The sequence below is a fragment of the Aspergillus tanneri genome, assembly GCF_003426965.1.
Source record: "Aspergillus tanneri strain NIH1004 chromosome Unknown AapTan_7_pilon_pilon_pilon, whole genome shotgun sequence".
NCBI classification, from domain to species: Eukaryota; Fungi; Ascomycota; class Eurotiomycetes; order Eurotiales; family Aspergillaceae; genus Aspergillus; species Aspergillus tanneri.
In genome coordinates this window covers 1866774-1888396 of record NW_022984634.1, presented here as the reverse complement: position 1 = coordinate 1888396, position 21623 = coordinate 1866774, and the positions used below count along the sequence as shown (strand labels likewise).

At 49.5% G+C, this 21623-nt stretch overlaps 7 protein-coding genes across 7 annotated transcripts; 4 read left to right on the top strand and 3 right to left on the bottom strand.

The window, feature by feature from the left end:
* Positions 1-185: 185 nt before the first annotated feature.
* Positions 186-1778, bottom strand: ATNIH1004_007214 (NAD-dependent succinate-semialdehyde dehydrogenase; the record flags this gene model as incomplete). Its single annotated transcript, XM_033571840.1, has 4 exons — positions 186-748; positions 790-1560; positions 1616-1703; positions 1758-1778. The coding sequence occupies 4 exons, from the start codon at positions 1776-1778 to the stop codon at positions 186-188; spliced, it is 1443 nt and encodes a 480-aa protein (XP_033425155.1).
* A 5048-nt stretch (positions 1779-6826) lies between these two features.
* ATNIH1004_007213 (uncharacterized protein) lies at positions 6827-7995 on the top strand (the record flags this gene model as incomplete). The annotated part of the gene is made up of 4 exons (XM_033571839.1): positions 6827-7087; positions 7138-7385; positions 7471-7675; positions 7732-7995. 4 exons carry the CDS (start codon positions 6827-6829, stop codon positions 7993-7995), a joined length of 978 nt encoding a protein of 325 aa, XP_033425154.1.
* Positions 7996-8964: 969 nt separating this feature from the next.
* Positions 8965-10145, top strand: ATNIH1004_007212 (putative tartrate dehydrogenase; the record flags this gene model as incomplete). Its single annotated transcript, XM_033571838.1, has 3 exons — positions 8965-9199; positions 9263-9753; positions 9810-10145. 3 exons carry the CDS (start codon positions 8965-8967, stop codon positions 10143-10145), a joined length of 1062 nt encoding a protein of 353 aa, XP_033425153.1.
* Positions 10146-10579: 434 nt separating this feature from the next.
* ATNIH1004_007211 (sugar porter family MFS transporter) lies at positions 10580-12121 on the top strand (the record flags this gene model as incomplete). Its single annotated transcript, XM_033571837.1, has 1 exon — positions 10580-12121. The coding sequence occupies one exon, from the start codon at positions 10580-10582 to the stop codon at positions 12119-12121; it is 1542 nt and encodes a 513-aa protein (XP_033425152.1).
* A 1268-nt stretch (positions 12122-13389) lies between these two features.
* ATNIH1004_007210 (uncharacterized protein) lies at positions 13390-14856 on the top strand (the record flags this gene model as incomplete). Its single annotated transcript, XM_033571836.1, has 3 exons — positions 13390-13771; positions 13864-14470; positions 14529-14856. The coding sequence occupies 3 exons, from the start codon at positions 13390-13392 to the stop codon at positions 14854-14856; spliced, it is 1317 nt and encodes a 438-aa protein (XP_033425151.1).
* Positions 14857-15041: 185 nt separating this feature from the next.
* On the bottom strand, positions 15042-18041 carry pigc (phosphatidylinositol N-acetylglucosaminyltransferase; the record flags this gene model as incomplete). Its single annotated transcript, XM_033571835.1, has 4 exons — positions 15042-16180; positions 16244-16505; positions 16954-17980; positions 18034-18041. The coding sequence occupies 4 exons, from the start codon at positions 18039-18041 to the stop codon at positions 15042-15044; spliced, it is 2436 nt and encodes an 811-aa protein (XP_033425150.1).
* A 791-nt stretch (positions 18042-18832) lies between these two features.
* Positions 18833-20334, bottom strand: ATNIH1004_007208 (pantothenate kinase; the record flags this gene model as incomplete). Its single annotated transcript, XM_033571834.1, has 4 exons — positions 18833-19091; positions 19144-19648; positions 19725-20007; positions 20122-20334. 4 exons carry the CDS (start codon positions 20332-20334, stop codon positions 18833-18835), a joined length of 1260 nt encoding a protein of 419 aa, XP_033425149.1.
* Between the last annotated feature and the right edge of the window lie 1289 nt (positions 20335-21623).

Sequence of the window (21623 nt, the reverse complement as noted above, 5' to 3'; positions counted from 1 at the left end):
GAGAAAAGAGAGAGAGAAAGAAAGAAAGACTAAAAAAAGAGAGGAATGATCAAAAGTAGGTATTCCGTAAGTAATAGATCACCACGGCAATTACTCCATTAGATGCGCTAACCATATCAGGCAATTTACACGACCAAGATACAAACCCTAGATACGAATTGCAGAAACCTCGGTCCCCATGCGACTTACAAGCCCACCGTCAATGTCCCCGTTTTCGTCACTAGATACTCGTCCACCGCCACCCCCCGTCCGCTCTCCTTGCCGTACCCCGAATCCTTGATCCCACCAAAGGGCGATTCTGCCGCCGACGAGTTGCCCGTGTTCAGGCCCACCATGCCCGCCTCCAATTGTTCGAACAGTCGCCAGATGCGATCGACGTCCTGCGTGAACACGTAGCTGGCCAGTCCCATGCTGGTGTTGTTAGCCAGCCGCACCGCCTCCGCCTCTGTCTCGAACCTATACAGCGCTGCAAGGGGTGCGAATGACTCCTCCTGCGATACCCGCATCTCCGCCGTCATGTCCATTAGGATTGTCGGGGCGAAAAAGTACCCCTGTTTTCCCTCCAGACGATGTCCGCCCAGTCGCACCTGCGCCCCGCGCTGTCGCGCATCGTCCACCTGCCCCTGCGCTTTGTCCAGCCCGCGCCGCGTGGTCAGCGGCCCCATCGTGGTGGTGGCCTGCGCACCGTGGCCGACCACCAGCGCCCGGGTGCGCTCCGTAAGCAGTTCCGCAAACCGCTCGTACACACCTGCTTGCACGTACACTCGGTTGGCGGTGATGCAGCCTGACCGGCATGGCGCCACTTCAGCGCCATGAGCTGGTCCAGCGCCCGGGACAGGTTGGCATCGTCGAACACTACGAATGGACAATTACCGCCCAGCTCCAACGTCAACTTCTTCAGCCCGTCGGCGCAGTGTCGCGCGATCAGCTTCCCCACGTGCGTCGACCCGGTGAAGGAGACCTTGCGCACGAGCGGATGTCTGCACAACGCCTCGCTGAGCGCCGGCGTCTGCACCAGATCCGTCGTCAACACGTTCAGCACTCCCGCAGGGAACCCGGCCTGACGCGCCAGTTCTGCCAACACAAGGGCCGATACGGGCGACTCGGGACTCGGCTTGACCACCATGGTGCAGCCGGCGGCAAGCGCGGCACTCGCCTTGCGGAGTACCATGGCCACAGGGAAGTTCCATGGTACCAGGGCGGCGGCTACGCCGATAGGCTGCTTCAGGGTGAAGACTCGCCGGTCAGGTACGGCCGCCACACTGACGTTACCATGGATGCGCTCCGCCTCGCCGGCGAACCACCATGTGAAGCTGGTTGCATAGTCGATCTCGCCGCGTGCCTCGGCCAGTGGCTTGCCCGTCTCGTGCGTGATGATCTGCGCTAAGTCGTCCCTGGCGGCTCGGATGAGCGCATCCCAGGCTAACAGCCACTGTGCGCGCTGGCGCGCACTTACGTGGCGGAAGTCCTGGAAGGCTGCGTGGGCGTTCCGCACGGCGGCGTCGACGTCGGTGGCGGAGTTGGTGGGACAGCTGGCCCAGGGGAGGTCGGTACCCGGGTCTTCACGTCATTAAGATCAACAATAGCAAACAAAGGAAGAGAATAGATGACTTACCGACGACGTCAAATCGCTCGCCTGACTGCGCGGTCACCCAGGCATTGCCGACAAACGAGTCGAAGTGCAGCAGATCAGGATTGTTGAGCTGTCATGTTGGTCAACTGATGCTAATATGACAGTACTAGATTTTATGGCTTACCTGGAAGGGGAGTTGATGCATATTGATATTTTATGATAATTATATGATAAGGATATTTGATAGAGGATAAATGGGATGAAGAGATGAGAGAGGAGAGGAGATGAGATGAGGGGAAGCCCCTCATCGGGTGTCGGTAATATTCTGTGTCGTAGATGCATTTAACTATCGAACTCCAGCAGGACTGATATTTGATCAACTGTCATACTGACTGCAGGCTAAAGGAACTGACAGTGGCCTGAAAAGCTATACTTAGATTACCTTGCGAAAGTCAATAATCTATCAAATACAGCTACATGTTGACTTACTTTGTACACTCTGTCGAACAGTTTATGAGCATAAAATATAAGTGATTGACCTTTTATGAGAGAGAAGCCATGGATAGCTTATAAATTAAAAATCAACAATATCAACAATAACAACAACGAGAATAACAACAATTCTCCAGATCGAATGAAGTTGATTCCTCAGCATGCTGCCGAATAGGGAACTTATAACTACTGCATAAACAGCTGACTAATTGTGAATTAATGGTAACTATTTGATCACATGACGGACGTTTTCGCCTGCTGCACGGTTTTCGGTGTCAACCACCAACGCAAATATGAAGGTACATGATATGGAAATATATGAACCCAGTGCCTAGTGCCTGGGCACGTTGTGGGGTATTTCCCCTGATTATCTGCCCCTACTCCTGGAAGGGGAAGTGTGCGTCCACCAGATAGTAATTAAGGCAATATAGATACCCTCAAATACGGACCTTAGTATAGGCTACGTGCGTGTAGCTGTATAGTGTTCTTCTGCCCCCTTTCCCCGGAATCATAGTGATCGTGTCGAGATCGCTTCAATATACAACAACACCTATTTAATATAGTGGTCGGATCTCTTGGTGTAATAAGATACATGACTTGAAGAAGCTATATAGCTAATTTTTGTCCTCCCGGAATCGCTGTGGAAGCCGTATTTGCCTTCCTCGTCTATTTACAGTAACAGGTGCCGCTTCAACAACCCCCCTATTTTCTTTAATAATATCTTCCTTTTCGTTTTTAGCAGGCTCCTTATCTTTCTTCTTGTCCTTAACAGCCTGCTGGATGTCATTTTGAAGCTGTATATCTGCTTTTTTTGCGGCTTTCTCTTCTTCTTTTTGGCGTCTCTTTTGGTCCTGTTCTAGCATCCGTTGGCTTTTATTAAAAGCCCGTATTCTCTTGCGTTCTTCCATTAACTGTTGTCTCTCTTCCTTCTCCTGCTGCCGGCGTAACTTATTATCTTCTTTAGCAAAAGAGGGTCTTTCCTCTTCCTTTTGGCTAAAGCGGGCTAGAACAACTTCCGGATTCCAGGGATGCAGACCAACAGATTTCCATGCGCTGTTGATATTTGAAGCTGTAAAAGACTTGTTCCAACTTCTATAAAACAGTGGAAAGAAGTCCTGCTTTGTAATATGACAAATTCCTTGACCATTATTCATAAATTGCTCCAACTCAGTGCCGTATGCGTTAGAAAGAGGACCAAAAAGAGAGACGTCAAGAGGTTGTAAACTGTATGTTGAATGCGGTGGATAGAACGCTAAAAGGATTTTATGGGCGTCACAGAAGTTTATAAATCCCATGGTAATATGGGAGCCATGGCCATCAAGAATAAGAAGCCTCCAACGCCTCCTTGCCTTTGCTTTTGTAGAGCGGTCAAAGATATCTCTGACCCAGGCCAACCCTAGCGTATTATTAGTCCAACCACTAGGTGATGAGGCGAAGAAACACTCCTGATTGTCAGAATTAAAATCTTGAAGCCATTTATCTTGAATATCTCCTGAAGAGGCCTGGTAAATAAGACCTGGTGGAAGAACTGTTCCATCCGCGCAAATACATGCAACTGTAGTAATCCACTCTTTATTGCCATCATGCAGGCGTTCTTTAAGTCCTCCCTGCTCATAGTTTCGTCGGGAAAAAATTCTTTTGCATTCTGATAGCACTCCAATATGAAAGCCTTTCTCATCCATATTGTAGATATCCTGAGGTTGAACATCATATTCCTGAATCTTTCGGGCCAGAAGGTTGAAGTATAGTGCATATTTATATGCAGAACCAGCCACTTTGTACGAAGCATCCATCTCAGTTGAATATTGCGAGATAAGCTCTTTGTGGTGTTTCTTTAAGAATCGAAATGGCCACTGAAATCCAGGCTTTATTCCAGTAATATCCTTTGCAAAATTGCGTAGCATCTCATGAGAAGGTGGTAAGCCGCGATCGGTAAGCTGATTGATCCATTTAATAAGCTCCTTTGACTGCTGGTCATTAAGGATTCGTTGTTTTTCGTACTGCTCTTGACGAGAGCCCTGGATCCCGCGATGGCGTTTTGACAGCGTTGTCCGGCTAACCCCATGCTTTTTGGCAATTTTTGCATAATTGAGCCTTTCTTCAGGCCCCAATGACTCTATCTCTTCAAGAGCTGATTCAATTGAGCTCATGTTGGTGGTGTTGTAGTGGTTTAGAAAAGTCGGTGTAGAAGTAGAAAATCGTGCGGCATGCGGAAACATTCGTCAGGTGATCAGGTACGATATGCTCTGGTCGTTCTTTTCCTCTTTTGTTTTCCCAACTTCCCCTCTTCCATCACTTCTCCGTACAGCGAAATAGTTGATTCAAAATAAACAAGATTGTTGATTATGGACTCTAAATATCATCACAATGCTCACAGGCCTTGGTTTCTTCCCTGGTTTCCTCTCTGATGCCCTGATAGTAGACAGAATGTGAGAGCTGAGCGTCTGTACTTTCCTATGCACACAGGATTTTATCTCTACTGCCTGCCTACTCATCCAGGTTGCTCCCTATTCTCCCGCATCTCCTCTTTCTTATGTGAGTAGCAGCATGCCAGCTTCGCTTGGCCTGTCAAAACACACTGAAACTGCCTGCCTTGTCAAATGTTTAGCAACGTGTGATGCTAGCTCAACCTGAAAGTCTATGGCTTTTGACGGGTCAAGATACATGACCTCCTGCTCGAACAGCTGAAACCCCTGCGCGATCGTTCCGAGCTCCGTCTAGCCCAAGTGGTGGGGTATAGTCATGGAGCTTTACTTACAATTTCGAACGACGACGGCTCATACAAAGTATTTTTGCGTAACGCCTGGGCTGTGGCAGAATGCTGAAATAGCCGGTGCTGCTCCAACCACAGATCCTGGACGTATATTAAAGCTATTCTGAACCTACAGCAAATGCCTGATTTGATGGAGTCAGCAGTTGATATGATCAAGGATGCCCATTTCAAGTATAACAATGAAAAGAATGCAGAGCAACCTAAGTGAGCCGCCTAGTATAGGGCCCTTTGATCTTCTGACATGATGCTTGAGTCTATGGAGTTCAGAAAGCTCACAGACTTTATTCCTGCCAATCTTGCCGGAGGAAAGAGGCATTTCTGTGCGGCTTGTATGCTCACCTTGAACAAGCCCTGAAATCTGACCTCCCCAACAGACCTCAAATTGTCAAGATTATTGAGCTTACCTTTCGTCTGGATTTTGAATGCCAACAATCTCGAGCATAGGTACATCTGCTTTCTGATGCACGTGCTCAGCCTCAGTCGAAGAACCAATTGTCCCGGCAAGCAGTATAGATATCGTGGTTGAGAAATTAGGAATATACATGCGATCTAGCCATACCTCCCTTAACTACGACGAACACCTCGAATCTTCAAGATGGATTATTCAGAGAGGAATGGAGTAAGTGTAGTAAAGAGGCCCAGAAGTTTTATACCGATGTCCAGATATAGAAACATTATTCTCAGAAAGGACGCCTTGAGATCAGATGCCTTTCGGGCGATCTTCTGGATATGGAACAGTGCTACATTAATCTTTCTGTAGTAGAATACGGCCCAACTGGTGCGGATACCACGACAGAAGACGCGTCATTCTCGTTTTTCCTCTTGGGCCTTGAAGCGTTTGAAAGCTACAACAACTACCTCCGAGAGAAAGGTCACATTACCAAACCTATTCGAGAGCCGAAAATGCTTAGATGGTGCTATGGCACGGCTAGAACGATCCTGATCCGAGGACGTCCTGGGGTAGGGAAGACAACTTTATGCAAGAAGATTATTTATGACTTTTTTGCATCATGAAATGTGGACAGATATTTTTGATTGCATCCAGTGGATACGTTGCGGAGGCTCAAAGGGATATCAAACATAGATGAATTTTTCCAGCATGGTTATTTCTCTTTCCATTGTATATTACTACTTAGATCTTCGAGGCCGAAGGCAAGATAAAATGTCCTGTTTGTTCCCAAAGTCCTAGGATACGTTCATTCGCAACAAACGGTCAGCCCCTAATCAAGGCATCACAATGTTGATGAGGCCTTCCCTTGTTTTAACAATTGCTGGGGGCCTCTCTATCATCCCTCCCCCTAGTTGTACGCAATCTTTCTGTTCAGCTGTCCGCCCAGGACGCGCAAGTTACAAAGAAGGCAGTCAGTAAGCTTCTACGTACAGAGACAGAAGAATACTGACATGATCTAGAAACGAAACTCGGTGTGCCACTGTCGAGCTCCCTGGCATATCTATGTCACAGTCGATGGTGTTCGGTGCAAAGAGAAGCGCTGCATTGATCGAGGATCTCAAGAAGTACATGCAATGATAGCCAACTGATGATTTCACCGGACAGACCCGCCTACATCGTATCTATCCCCCCCCCTCCCCCCCGCAGATCTCTGGGTAGGCTTAGAATATTTGCAGCAAGTGGGTGCAAATAGCAACCGCACAGGTTAGGTTGATTTTGACACCACAGCCAGGGATCCTTTAGTCCCCCAAAGATGGCCATCTCAGCATTCATTCAGCGCTCGGGCAGCGTGTTTAATTTCGGGGTTGAGCTCCCCTTGGTCTCCATCTCTGCTGACGGACTGGAGCTGCCTCAGCTCTACACAATGACTAGGTCAACGTCCTTTCTGTCATGCAATAAAACTGAAAATAGTTCGCAGAGCACCTGCAAGCCCTTAAATCCAGCACCCACGACGTGTCGCCACTGGTCATTATGAACGGTGTTGGTGCTGTCTCTTTCTTAGAGAATATGGCTCTGCAAGAGCTCTTCCAAGACCCAGATGCCAAGTACGAATGCACTCGCCGAATCGGCTCCTGCCCTACCCGACAAACGTAACAGCATTAATACAATTTTCCTCTCTTACACTTGTTATGCTGGTTCTATTACCGGGTCGTGGTCCATGAAGCCACTGTGGTCAGGTGCTGCAGAGTACAGTCTTGGAGTCGCCAACGGCAACACCATCCGACTTCAGACGCTAGCTTTCTCTCCTGCAGAGCTCGAATTGGTGGACGACGGCGAGAGTATCTTTAAGATTGTCTGCGTGCCTACTCCATCGGAGGCAACTACACCTTCTGAACTGCGCCTTCTCAGACCCCGACCCCTACAGCTACTGAGAAGGCCCTCCTAGGCCCGTTAAACTATCCTAACGCTGTGGTGCGCGACAAACAGAACCTCATTGCCGGGTACCTCCTGGATGAACCAGAGCTGAAGGGCATTGCTGTCCTGACCGTTCCCACCTTCAATGTGCGTAACAGCAACGCGAAGTATGCCTTTGACCTGTTCAAGCCCCTTTTCCGCAAGAAGGCGCCCTACTTTGCCTCGCGGATCCGTAGCATGAGGTATACAAACACCTCGAAAAGATCTTTTTCCAGCTGCCCACTAAGTGGGCATTTGGTGGAATCCACGACAATGTGGTCCATCTAGGCCTCTTGAACTTCATGACGCCGAATCAGACATATCAGTACCAGCTCTGGGAGGAAGTGTAGGGTCCTACGAGCAGCTGGGTTCCAACATGTCGAGTCTCGCTTCCCTCGACTTTTCGTCCTCCGACGACGACACGCCCATTCACGCATACAGCGATGCGAAGGATGAGGCCAGCTCTCCGTTCAAGTCGGAGGATGTTCTCATTGTATGTCTAAGGGTTTTAAATTATCCAAAGCTAGAAGTATAATCTAACGGTGACAGATTACCGACGGAGTCTGCAGTTCGTCCTGCCCCATCTTCATTGAGATGATGAAATACGAAGGCGTCAAGACTGTTGCATTCGGAGCCGTCCGCAGTATGGCCCGATGCAGTGGATGGGCGGCACTCGGGGCGGACAGGTCACCCAAGGGCGATTCTCGCCAATACGTTCCAGTATACGTTGGAGCTTGGGAGAAGGTGTTGAATTCTGAGGAGCTTCAACCCCTGAAGGCGTCAGTCAGCCTCCCCCTCGAGTGTCCAATTTGAATCTCAACCAACATCGGGAGAATGATGTCATGCCGCTGCAATTTACCTACGATGCGGCGGATTGTACTCTGTCCTAAACCCTGGAGAATGTTTTACGTCCTGCGACCACCAGGAGGGCTGCTGCTCGAGCTATCTGAGTAGGGGGAAGCTGTGTTGCTGACTCTAGGATTGGTTCTAGTGCAAGAGTACTTGCTAAGTAGATTCTTTCTACTTTTTTCTTAAATGTATAATTATCACTTTATTTACTTATTCTTAATGATGACTGGTGGCCAATCGTCTGGTAGACCGTACGAGTATAGGTAGATATACACAGTAGAGAAATTTTCCCCTTTCTATCTCGATGTGCATTCCACTATTCTCCAGATCTTACTGTCCTAAATTTACGTATGTTTGTAGTGTATGTAGTCGGTCAACATAGACTACATGTGTTTATTCAGGATAAATTCAGAAACTCGCAGATGTGATGGTTTGATTCTGTGCGGACTTCCCTCGGTATTCTTTCTCTTTCTCTATTTTTATTTTTTATTTTTTATTTTTTATTTTTTATTTTCAGTCAGAAGACTCCATGCCCAGAACAAGTGGACATGGCCAAGAGAATAGGGTTGGCCCCCAGTGGAGAGGCGTCGGATGTCTAAGTCTGGGGAGTTCGGAAGAAGCGTGGGGGTTCCTAATTCATCCGATATGAAGTTACTAATAAGAAATTACTAAATAATAAAGAAATGCCAAGTCTTGCTGGGCTGGATGGTCTTGTCAATTGATACAAATCTAACTATATATGATAGCAACTGAATAGTCTATAGTGTATCTGCATACAAAGAGAAATGGTCAAAGATGACTGCCGGGATGGAGGAATTCATTCCGAGTCGGTCCGGATCTCGGACATTTCCGGTGTAGTATAGTATTTATGTATAATATTCTATGTATCTCTCTTTCTCTCTACATATCTCGCTCTATATATATTATGTATCAATGAAGTCATACAAAATCGCAGCCATCCCCGGTGACGGCATCGGTCCCGAGGTCATCGCAGCCGGCGTGCAGGTCCTGGAAGCCCTCAGCAAGACCTTCGACTTTACGCTGGATTTCACCCATTACGATTGGAGTTCTGACACCTACAAGAAAACCGGATACTACATACCTGACGGGGGGTTAGACGAGCTACGTCGTCACGATGCCATTTTATTCGGCGCGGTGGGAGCATCAGGTATTCCCCGTATATCTAGTAGTATTACTAGGATATCTCCTCCGATGCTAACAGAGTAAGTAGACGTACCCGATCACGTCTCCCTCTGGGGTCTCCGTCTCGCCATCTGCCAACCCCTCCAGCAATACGCCAATGTGCGCCCGACACGGATACTACGCGGCACACAGTCCCCGCTCCGACGGTGCGGACGCAACGACCTCGACTGGGTGATTGTGCGCGAGAACAGCGAGGGCGAGTACGCGGGACATGGGGGCCGATCACATCGTGGCTGTCCATGGGAAGTAGCCACGGAGACGGCGGTCTTCAGTCGGCTGGGCGTGGAGCGTATCCTTCGGTTCGCGTTCGAGACGGCGCAGCGTCGACCCCGGAAACTGCTGACGGTCGTGTCGAAGAGTAATGCGCAGCGGAATGGCATGGTGCTCTGGGATGAAGTGGCACAGGAGGTTGGTTGGGAGTTCCCCGACGTAAGGGTGGATAAGATGTTGGTGGATGCTATGACGACTCGGATGGTGTTGAAGCCGGAGAGTTTGGATACGATTGTGGCTAGTAATTTGGTATTCCTTTCTTTCTTATTTCTTATTACGCAAAAGAAATGCTAATGAATACATAGCACGCGGACATCCTCTCCGATCTGGCGGCGGCTCTGGCCGGTTCCATTGGGATTGCACCGACCTCAAACCTGGATCCGACCCGGAAATATCCCAGCATGTTTGAGCCGATTCATGGATCCGCCTTGGATATTATGGGTCAGGGCGTGGCGAATCCAGTGGCGACCTTTTGGACTGCAGCGGAGATGTTAGCTTGGTTGGGGGAAGAGACGGCGTCGCAACGGCTGATGGACGCAGTGGAGACGGTCTGTGAACGAGGGATTCAGACGGTGGATCTGGGAGGGACCGCGTCGACAGAGGATGTGACAGCAGCTGTGGTTTCTTTATTATCTCAGTAATCTCTATCTGTAGTACATACGGTGTAGATACTATGGAGTGTATAGGTCAGCTATATGGATATTGTACTAGATGTGATGTACAAACAAGCACACCAAGAATACCAAGACAGTTAAGAATTACCAAGGAAAGACATAAGCCAAGAATTAGAATTTTCTCTATATCCACTATCTATATCCAACCCAATCATTAACGCGGTCTCCTCGGTCTCGTCCCGAGTAGTGGATCCATGTGACTGATCGATCCCACATTCCGAGTATACGATATGTCCCTATTCTGTATACTCCACACTCCACGGCCTACCTCCCTACCCAAGTTGTCTGACACTCCCCGTACAGCGTTGTACCATGCGGGGTCTCCAGAATTTTCTAGAGTATAAATCCTCCTCTCCATCCTTTCTTTCTCCTCCGTCTCCATCTCGCCTGGTGTAGACAGGATGTTCGTCGGAAAATCTCTCCGTCTGGCGCAAGCCTTCCTCATCGTCGCCCCGGCGTTCATCCTCTTCGGCTACAACCAGGCCGGCCTGGGTCCCCTGGCCAACCTGCAGAGCTGGGTGCATCAATTCCCTCAGATCGACACCATCAACACCCATGGCGCTGAGAAATCCACCAATTCCACCCGGAAAGGGGCCGTCGTCGCCTCTTTCCAGATCGGCGCCCTCATCGGTGCCCTCAGCTGCACATTTCTCGGGGACCGTCTGGGCCGTCGCAAGACCATCTTCCTAGGAGGAATCCTCTGCATCATCGGCCAGGTGCTGCAGGCCGCCTCCTATGACCTGGCACAGTTCGTCGTCGGGCGCGTCATCCTAGGTATCGCCATCGGCCAGTGGAGCGTCGCCGTCCCCGTCTGGCAGTCCGAATGCACCTCAGCCAAACACCGCGGCCAGCACGTCGTTGTCGACGGCATCTGCATCTGTCTAGGTTACGTGCTCTGCAACTGGATCGACTTCGGCTTTACCAAGGTTTCTGGCAACCTGCAATGGCGCATCCCTCTTGCCGTCTCCGTCGCCTTCAACCTCGTCGTCCTGGCCGCCGTCTTCCTGCTGCCCGAATCCCCCCGCTGGCTTGTCCGGGTCGGCCGCATCGACGAAGCCACGACCAGTCTAGCCGCCTACAAGGGTCTCTCCCCAGACGACGAGGCCGTGAGCATCGAAGTGGCCGGCATCGAGAACTCTCTCGAATCCTCCGCCGCGGGCTCATCCTCCCTGAAGGAGATGTTCTCGGGAAACGACGAGGAACGTCTCCTCTACCGCTTCTGTCTCTGCATCGCCCTGCAGTTCTTCCAGCAGATGTGCGGCGGCAACCTCATCTCCGTGTACGTCTCTACCATCTTCGAAGAAAACCTCGACACGAGCAAGGACCTAGCCAAGATCCTAGCCGCCTGCGCCATGACCTGGAAATTCCTCTGCTGTTTCATCTCCTTCTTCGTCATCGACCGTCTCGGCCGTCGCTTCGTCTTCATGGTCTCCGGCGCCGGAATGTCCATCTGCATGGTCGTCCTCGCCATCACCAACTCCTTCGGTAAAAGTAACCACCCTGCTTCCATCGTCTCCGCCGTCTTCATCTTCCTCTTCAACTCCTTCTACCCGATCGGATTCCTCGGCGGGAACTTCCTCTACTGCACTGAGGTCGCGCCCATGCGGCTCCGCGTCGCCATGTCCGCTATCTCCACGGCGAACCACTGGCTCTGGAACTTCGTCGTTGTCATGATCACCCCCGTGGCGTTGGAGACTATCGGCTATCAGTACTATATCGTCTACGCGGTGATCTCGGCCTGTATCCCTGTGTCAGTATATTTCTTCTACCCAGAAACCATGAATCGGAATCTCGAGGCGCTGAACCATGTCTTTCGCGATGCGACTACCCCGTGGCATATTGTCTCCATGGCGAGACATCTACCGCAGGGAGAAGCCGCCGAGGTGGATCTGTATATGCGTGCGAATGAAAAGAGGGCGATTGAAGAGAAGGAACATGCATGATATGATATAATATTAGACGTAAATATGACATACATGATATTTATATTTTATGAATTGTAATATCTCCAAAACCCAGACAATTCCCACCGCGACCGGAACAAGCAAAATTCCTCCTAGGAGGACGAGCTCGGGCGCGTATCGATGGACGAACGTGGTAGGGAGCGTGGCATCATGGAGGGTGCGCGAGTAGGCGTTAACAAATGTACCATGGTTTGGTCTTTCTTTCTCCGATTTTGATTTTGACTTTGAAATTGATGTTTCTGGATGTGGATCTGGTATTTGTGATGGTGTTGGAGGCTGTGATTCAGCTTGTGTTGATGTTTGATGTGTTTGTATTTGAGGTGGATCATCTGACTGTAACAAGGGATGTTGCACAGGCATTGCAACCGCCAGGGAAAGTAGGATTAAATATATGAACTTCATACTGATTTTATCTGATTATTCGATTTGACCGATTATTTGAATGATATTTACGACTACGAGGGATCTGTGGTTTATTTATATTCTATTCTATATAGTCGAACGTTTCCGTCCAGATATTTGGCCCCGTGCTGCCATCCGCATCCGGATTGGTCACTTGTACTAGTAGTATCTAGACATCGTAACGGGATTTAATGACAGGACATACCGAGATATCAAGATCTAGATGAATGAACTATGGCTGGTCTGATCTGTATTCATTATTTCTGAGTTTATTCTTTTCTATGTCTGGACGCATCTTTTAATTTGGATTGTTATGTTTGAGATGTGGTTCAAGTGAGGTTTAATGAATAGGTTTGTCACAATGGTGGTTCTGTTTAGAATCCAACAATTTTCACACCAGTCAGTCTGGTATATAGAATGCTGGTGCAGATAACATCATTGGATTTTTAATATAGAAATTGTCCTGCCAAGCTCCAAGATTGCGCTATGAATATCTTAAAGTTTTTCATAAAGGGTCGGTTCTACATATAGGAATGTAAACAGCCGAGCGTCAGTTGCCTTCCTAAAGCATACTGGCCGTTGTGAAAATACTATCAGATCTATCTTCACGTTCTGTTTGAGACTGACTCAGGCTGTGTTGAGGTTTGAGATTCAAGGCTTGGTCGTGCTACCAAAGTATGTTGCACTGGTATGAACACCTGACATTCCAGCTGAGGAATGAAACTTTGTAGTTACCATGTGAACACCTTATATAAATAGGTCGAAGTACCTCCTTTATCCAATTCCAGCCTCAACTCATTCATTCATTCCCTTAACCCTATCTGCCGAAAGGACATACATAAAATATGAAGATGAAACTTACATCCCTCACCCTCTACCTGCTTGCGCAGAGCGCTCTGGGTACAGCCCTTCGGTTCGTCATGTACGCCGATCAATATCACACCACAGACATGCCGGGGCGCGAGAAGATGGAGGGCATCACACACGCGATTATGGCGTTCGCCGAAGCGAAGCTGTTCAACTCAGATGGAGGTGCCCATTACACGCCATTTGAAAGTGTAGAAACATTCCGGGGACGATTCGCACCGGACACAAAGGTCCTGTTCGCGGTGGGTGGTTGGGGCGATACGGCTTCGTTCTCGACGGGAACCAAAGACGAGGCGTCGCGCGAACGGTTCGCAAGGAATATCGCGGCGGTCGTGAAGAATGGGGGGTTTGATGGTGTTGGTATGTCCTTCTCTTCTCTTTCCTTCTCTGGTCATTCTCTGGGTTATTGGCTTCTTTTCTTTGGGGATATCAAGACTAATAACTAATAATAGATATTGACTGGGAGTATCCCGGTGGTAATGGCGAAGACTACAAGAGGGTTCCTAATTCGCAAAGGACCGACGAGATTGAAACTTTCCCATTATTCCTCTCTGCAATCCGCTCAGCCTTAGGCAAAGACAAGATCCTATCCATCGCGGTGCCGGGCAAACGGGTCGACATGATCGCGTTCACGAAAGAACAAGGCCCCAAGATCTGGGAATCAGTGGACATGGTGAACGTGATGTCATATGACCTGATGAACCGTCGGGATAACGTGACGAAACACCACGCCAGCGTGGAGGGCTCGTTGGACACGGTGCGTGCGTACCAGGACGTCGGACTGACAGGTGACAAGATCAACCTGGGCTTCCCATACTATGCGAAGTGGTTCACGACGGTGCAAGGCGCCGGATGCGAGGAACACCCGCTGGGATGTCCGGTGGAATTGCTGGAGTCGGCGGATGGAGCCGATACAGGCAAATCAGGGGCGTTTACGTTCGAAAAGAGCACGATGGCGGAGCCGCCCAGGGATTTGAAGCAGAGTGCCGATGGGCAGTGTGGGCTTACGTCGGCGAGCAAGTGTCCCGCTGGACAGTGTTGTAGCCAATATGGGAATTGGTACTCTCCCTCTTCTTCCCCTATCTTTCTCTCTCTATATGTATGCTAATGAGGACAGTGGAACGGGCGGTGAATTTTGCCAAGCTGGATGTCAATCAGACTATGGCGAATGCAAAGGACTGTCGTTGAAGGACTCGTGGCGCAAGGCACAGGAGAACGGGAAGTTGGACGAGCAAGCGGGAGGGCAGTATTACTTCGATGAGCACTCGAATATATTCTGGACCTGGGACACAATGAAGACGATTGAACGAAAATTCAACGAGATTGTGGAGCCGGAGCAGTTGGGAGGAGTGATGGCGTGGAGTCTGGCCGAGGATTCGTTGAATTGGGAGCATCTGGATGCGATGACGAATGGGGTGATGAGGCGACAATCTAGAGATGGCTAAGATAATGTCGAGAGATTGTTAAAATATTCTTTAGGTACCTGTCAGTTAGATAGTCTTGTTTACTAAATGTGATATATGGAATTATTGATCTATTTCCCGACGCTTACCCGTACTCAAACAAGGAGACAGATTCACATTCCTCCCTTCATACCAACAAACAATTCGTCATTAGGTGTCTATATCCGTCAATCCCATCGTCGAATGATCGGCCGAGCCGGATCCCATGGCCCCGTCACCACGTTCTTGTACTTCTGGAGACTGATCAGCCACCAGCTGCATCCCCCCATCGCCAGAGCAGTCAAGATGCTGCCCAAGATCGATCCCACCACCGCCGCTGCCCATCCTCCGCGCAGCGTGATCCCCACCGCCCCACCCGCCACGATCACCAGAACCAGCGTCAAAAGTACATGGCCCGTCCAAGAGATGCGTCGCAGCTGCCGTCGGAAGATGGGGAACAGCCCGAACACCTCCATCGAGAACAGCATCAGGCTGAACACGTGCGTCGTCGACGGGAGCCGTGATGCCAGCACCGTCGACGCCATCACTGCCGCGTTGGTCGACAGTGATGCTGGGAAGTTAGTCGCCCCCGCGCCCTCCCCGCTACCGTAGTCAAACGAGAAGATGTTGATGATCAACAGCCAGCAGCTCAACGTCCAAATCGAGTCGCTGGCTGTCGACTTGGTCAGCGACTTGAGAATCGGACTGAGTCCTAGTAGCGCACAGTAGATAAGAAACGCCGACTTGACCGTGGACAGCCGTTGGCGATTCCTCGCCGACAGCAGCGACGATTTACTTGTGTCAGGCCGAGTGGCAAACCCTGCCATTTGACCAGGAGAGGGGGAAGCTGGTTCTTGTGCCCCGTCATTACCCTCCACAGCACTACTGCGGCCAAGAGGTTCACCCGACTCATTGGACATACTCAATCCCAGTCCGTGGACCTGGCCAGTATCTTTGTGCTGCTGCCCGTTGGGCCACACACCTGATGGGTGGCCCGAGCTCGTCATGGAGCTGGAGCTGGAGCCGTCATCACCTTCCAGTACGCGGTCGCCCGCATGTAAGACCTCCCCCTGTTCCTGTAGCATCCAAGAGTCCCACAGAATCCAGCCAATGGCCGAACCGACACTCCCCCAACAGACCACCGAGACGGGGCTCACGCGACAATGCACTATGCCCACAAAGCAACAGACAAAGATAATCACCGAGCATACATGCTGCACAATCACCGTCGAGTCCGCCACCAAGGGCCAAAAGTCGTAGGGGCGTACACGCGGATTGCGCTGAAGATGATCTAAAAATGTTTCTGTATCGGTATAATTATCGGGATCTGATTATCAACATCAACATCAGTAATAATATATATATAAATATAAAGATGATATCGACTTACAAGACTGCTTCACCCATAGCAGTTTTTTCCACGCCCCCTTCCGCCTTCTACGTCGACTAGTCCCTCGTACCTTGCGAACCTCTTTTCGTCCAGGAACCGCAGGTGGCGGTCGTAATGCCGCCGCAGACGCGACCGTGCCAGCCGTGCCATTCAGCACTCTGATCGACTCGTCGTACTCGCTAGCTGTGCGAATCCGAGTTAACGACTGCGAACAATATGCATCCTCAGGGGCGAGCCGGGATGGGTCCGGGAGAGCTCGTGGCTGCGCAGGAGATTTTAGTCCGGCGGCTCGGTAGGGATGGGTTTCGACGGGGACTGGAGGAGGGACAGGGGCCGGCGAGTCGGACACAGAAGGCATCGAGCAGGCGCAGGATTCATGCTTAACGCATGGCGACGCTGAAGTTGGGATCAATCAATGTCACAATGGGATTGGAATCGCCAGATGACGACGGTCGGCACACGTAGCCAAGCCACTAAGTCAGTTCGGGAAATATGATCAGGCACGGTTCCGTTTTTGGAATATCGTTTAAACAGTGAGATATGTGAGGTATCAAGGTGTCTTCGGGGTATTAATTAGGCTTTAGTTTAGTGTGTGTGTATCCTATGTTTACTAAGGGGAAAAAAATGAAATGTGTGTCTCAACATGAACGAACATGGCCGACTTCAATGGTACACTTTTTCCCTTCCCCAGCACTAATAAAACCCTGTACCTGATCCACAAGGAGCGAAAACTCGCCCTCGCTGCCTTCAAAAAGGTAATGCTGCATCTGCTGCGACATAATCTGGCAAGATAGGATCTTCACATCCGCACTCCGATCAAACAAATGGAAGAAATCACGCGCCTTCCGGAACAGATCCTTCCCCGTCTTGCATTCATCCAACGGAAAGCAACGTATGGCTCCAGATTTATATGAAACCAGCTTGAAGACCACCTGGGGGCTCTTTGCTGCTGCCGCCACAGGGCTTCTAGGCGTTGTTCTCCGCTTTTTCGCCAATTGTGTAGCCTCTGGTTGCTCCTCATCTGACGTTTCGTCTGATGAGCTCTCTTCTGAGCCGTCGATGCTTAATTCCGACTCGTCAGAATCGGCACTGGCATCAGCATGGCTGTGGGTATTGACAGCTGTACTTCCATTCTCATTCGTCCTATTCGTCAACCGCAGCGACTCCCTCGGCCTCTTATTCTGTGGCGTACTAGATACCGTCGCTGGCGCCGGGGCCTCCTTGGTCTGCTTGGAGAGAGCTATCTCCAAGGCCGCCCATGCCTCATTGTTGTACTTGATCGCGTGTAAATCGTGACTAAATACCCGAATAGCAGAGCACTCCGATTCAAAGCCCTTGTCAATGCCTAGCCATCCTCGAAGGTATGAGCCGTGTCTCATCCTGTAAGGGAAAAGACCCTTCGCCAATTTTGCCGCTCCATTCGGTTGGTACAGAACAATTATACTGTACTGGCAGGGTAGCACGATGGAAAACTGGTTGAACCCAAGCTCCCTTCCCTGGCGGTCAAACACTTTTGATTTGCAGACTGTTCTATGATCGCTTAATGCACAAGCCGGCGGCTGAGTCCCGTTTTGTCGATGGTGCTCGTCCAGGAGATCTAGGATATGTTCGGGTACCGGGCGGTTGGGTCCACAGAATGGAGGATACTTAGGCTTGACTATTCTCTGTGTGGTCTCAGGCGAAATGGAGGGTTTGCGCTCGTTCTCGGATTCATCATGGCTTAACACAGCCGGTTGACTGGATAGAAGCTTAGCCTTGGGTCAATTCGGGTACTCAGTGAGTTTACACACCTACTCATGTTGGGCGGTATTCAGGACTTCTGGCAAATCCGGACGCGCAAAGAGAAATTAAAGTGCTTATAAAATCAAGGTCATTAAAATAATGAAAGTACTCCGTAGCAAACAAAGAAGAGTTCCCGCCACAAACGCGCTAGAAGAAACGCGTAGTGTTACTCGATCGGAGGGAGCTTGGCGACGCGATCGACAAACGAAATCTGTCAAGGTTCGCTATTCTCGCTTCCATGTCATTCCTAGTTTTACAACACCAGAATGAATGGCTCTAGAAAGAAAATCTACGTGGAGACGGATCAAATCGTCAGACACCGCCAGACCGCTGAATGTATCTGCCGCGCTGTTGTCACTCGCTCCCTGAAAGACTACGATAAAATAAGTCGACACCTAACCATGCGGAAGACAGAACTGGTCCTCTAGGGTCAACAGTGCCCCCGATTTCTCGTATAAATTATATGAGAGGGGAAAAGAAATCTATCAGACGTTTGATCTTTTGGACAGCGGAAGGAAAATGACACCGAAGACCCCGAAAGTCAAACGAATGAAACATTAGACAAAAATAATATAGCCATACCATAATAGAACAAATTGTGCAGAAACGCTCACATATGACAAGTAGCATAGATGTCTTATATCAGAACCGCAGCTGAAATAAACCAATCCGAAATGGTCAAAGTTGAAACTTTGTATCTAATATGCACCAGATTGTTGAAAATATCAACGGGTATCAAAAGGTGAAACGCGTTATAAGAGGGGCTGTTCGTGAATCGCAGAAGCTGGGAGAATCATGAATGCTCTATCAAACGGTGGAAGCCCCATCGATGCTATTCCGACGACCCCAGTTGGCTGGCTTCCTGCGCAAGAAGGCGCCAACAGCACCGATGTAGCCCTCGTGGCGCAGAAAGTATGCCTGTTTCTCACCTTTGGACCAGAACCGGATCGCATAAGATAGAGTGTTCATTGTCTGCCGATGTCCGCGTATAAAGGAGCCACCGAAATAGATGTGCTTGACTTGTTGCTTCTCCGACTGAAGGTAGGCAATTTGGCCAATGTTATTGCTAAATCATAGTTAGCTAAGCCACTCGCATCGGGGGAATCCTTAAGACGTACCTGATAGCATAAAGAAGACTTCGGCTCATATCTTCATTTTTGAACTTTACATCCCAATTGGTCTGGTCGGGTTCATCGTGGTCATCGCCTTCCTGGCTCTCGTCCTGTCGCTCGGAGGCACTCTTCAGCCGAAAAACCTTCCCGAACGTGCTGGCAATAGCAGTACTCTTCAACCCAATTTTGTTGTAGTCCATGCCATAGATGTCCCCAACCAACATATCCACCCCGCTATTGTCCCCTTGGTCGGCCATTGCCAGCATCTCGTCAAAGGTCCGGGCACCAGTCAGAAGTGACATGATGCCCCAGAACGTTCCACCACCCAAGTGGGTGCCTCCCACACGCTGGAATTGTTTAGGGCCGGATACTTTGATGATAGAGACTCCAGAGCCTATGTTAACTAACAGATACGGGTAGACGTCCGGTCGGGCCTCGGCAAACTGCATCGGCTCAGTTTCGCTGTACGTGAAGACCTCATTTGGAATTTCGGTGATGAAGAAATCGAGACCTATTAGGACAATTATTCATATGCTCCTAAATGCCAGTTTCTCTTTCCTCTTCCTGGGGGTGAAAAGGAACCATACCGGTGATCAGGCACTCCATCTCGTCCTCCCGGATAATGTTCACCTTCAGCGCCTCTTTGAGCTGGTCGTAGTATTTGTAGGCACCTCCTCCCGTCGCCACAACACAGAGTTGATCCGGAGAAGGCCCATTTGCCTTCTCATATTCCTCCTTCAATTCCTTGATAAATTCAATGCATAGGTCTATGCGGTGGGTTTCGAAGTTGATAAAGTTTAACCGGCCACCATTGTCCGCGGACTCGATTTCTCGTGTGAAGTAAACCAATTTCGCCAGCGAACCCCCAATCTAGTATCCAACATCGTCAGTCGCGGTGGTCGCAAAGTTGTGTTTGGAGAGTTGCCATTGCGGGGCGGAAAGCTGCGGGGAACAAGCGGAAATAGAAAAGCTGCAGAAACTCACATCAACCGCCACATGGCTCACCAAGCCAGTGTGATGAGGAAGACGGATATCATGGCCTTCGTAATGAATGCCATCAGTCCGGACGGGGCTTTTGGATCGGGGATCCTCATCGACAATAAAAGCTCCCTTGACATTGATTTTGACTGCTCCGGGATGAGAGATCGTGCGGTCCAGCCGAACGGTGCGGCTGGGGTCTGGGTCTGACGAGGACATGGTAGCACAATGGAGAGGGACGGAGATGAGGACGAAGGAAGGAGGAAGAGGGAGCTAGAGTCGAGTCACCTCAAGAAACCGGGAAAATAATGGGAGGAATCTCCATATCGGAGCTATGGGGATGCCGTGATGGTCCCTACGGCGTATATCTCCTTCTGCCCGCCTGCGTTGAGTGGTCGTGGTGGAACCTGGAGGAGTCGCTAGAGGCCCTTTCTGGCATCGGACCGAGCATCATTCCCTTCCTAAAGGCTGACTACAGAGAGAAAGTGCATCGTTCGTAAACCTTTCACCGGGTCTTTATCAGGGGATGGTTGGGTGAATCGACGAATTGATTTTATTTTATGGCTGCGGCACGATGACGTTGTGACAGCCTTCAGGCAGTAAGGCGCTAAGGCGCTAAGGCACTCAGGCACCATAATACAACTCATGCTTTATATTATTTAACGACAAACGACAATAATAGGGTTTATTTTACGCCCAGGAATCCGAATAAGTCGATCTTGATGCAGTAAAAAGTAGCAGCTATGATATCCATAACCAACTACTTTGTTTTAGGCTGATGGTTAAACAACTAGTTCTAGATATATATATATTTATATGATAGGATATTTAATCCATAGAGGTCATTTCCACCTGTTACTCCATGCTAGGGGTGACACGTTAGAACTGAAAGAGAAAAGAAAAGAAAGAACGAGAACACTGGACACGACAATGCCCCATGCGTGTGTCGTTAGAAGCAATCAGTAGTTCGAGGAGCTGGCAACAGCCAGTCGAATCCAATCAGCAAATGATGACCCAACGGCGTTTGTTCGCGTATTGTGGTATAAACCTATGGAAAAGAGTAATAAAAAGCAACTTTACCAAACTGAAAAAAGCACCAAAAATGCCTGGAATTTTAGCGGTCTTCCGCTGGCTGTCTAAAGTCCTCAAATAAAAACTGGAAAGACAGTAATAGTGTCGCTTGTGGAAGCGGCTTATCCAGTTAATACCAAGCGTGGCCCCTGCGACTCCCTCGGCAAAGTTCCAAGGAGCATATAAATATATGAATACCGTGTTTAGTTTCATGCCTATCTATAATGCCTGAGAATTTCCCTTCCTCACATGTCGAATGGGAATGCAGTTAGTAAACACGGTAAGCTAGACTCATCCCTAAGCAAGTACAAGGCATAGTCACATTGCATACCGTAGCTAGCGAAATTTAACGTTTCTATTAGAGGTAACAGAGAGAAGTGTCGAACCTTGGTGTCTGAGACTTTGCTACACATTTTCTTTTCTGCATGCCGAAGTTT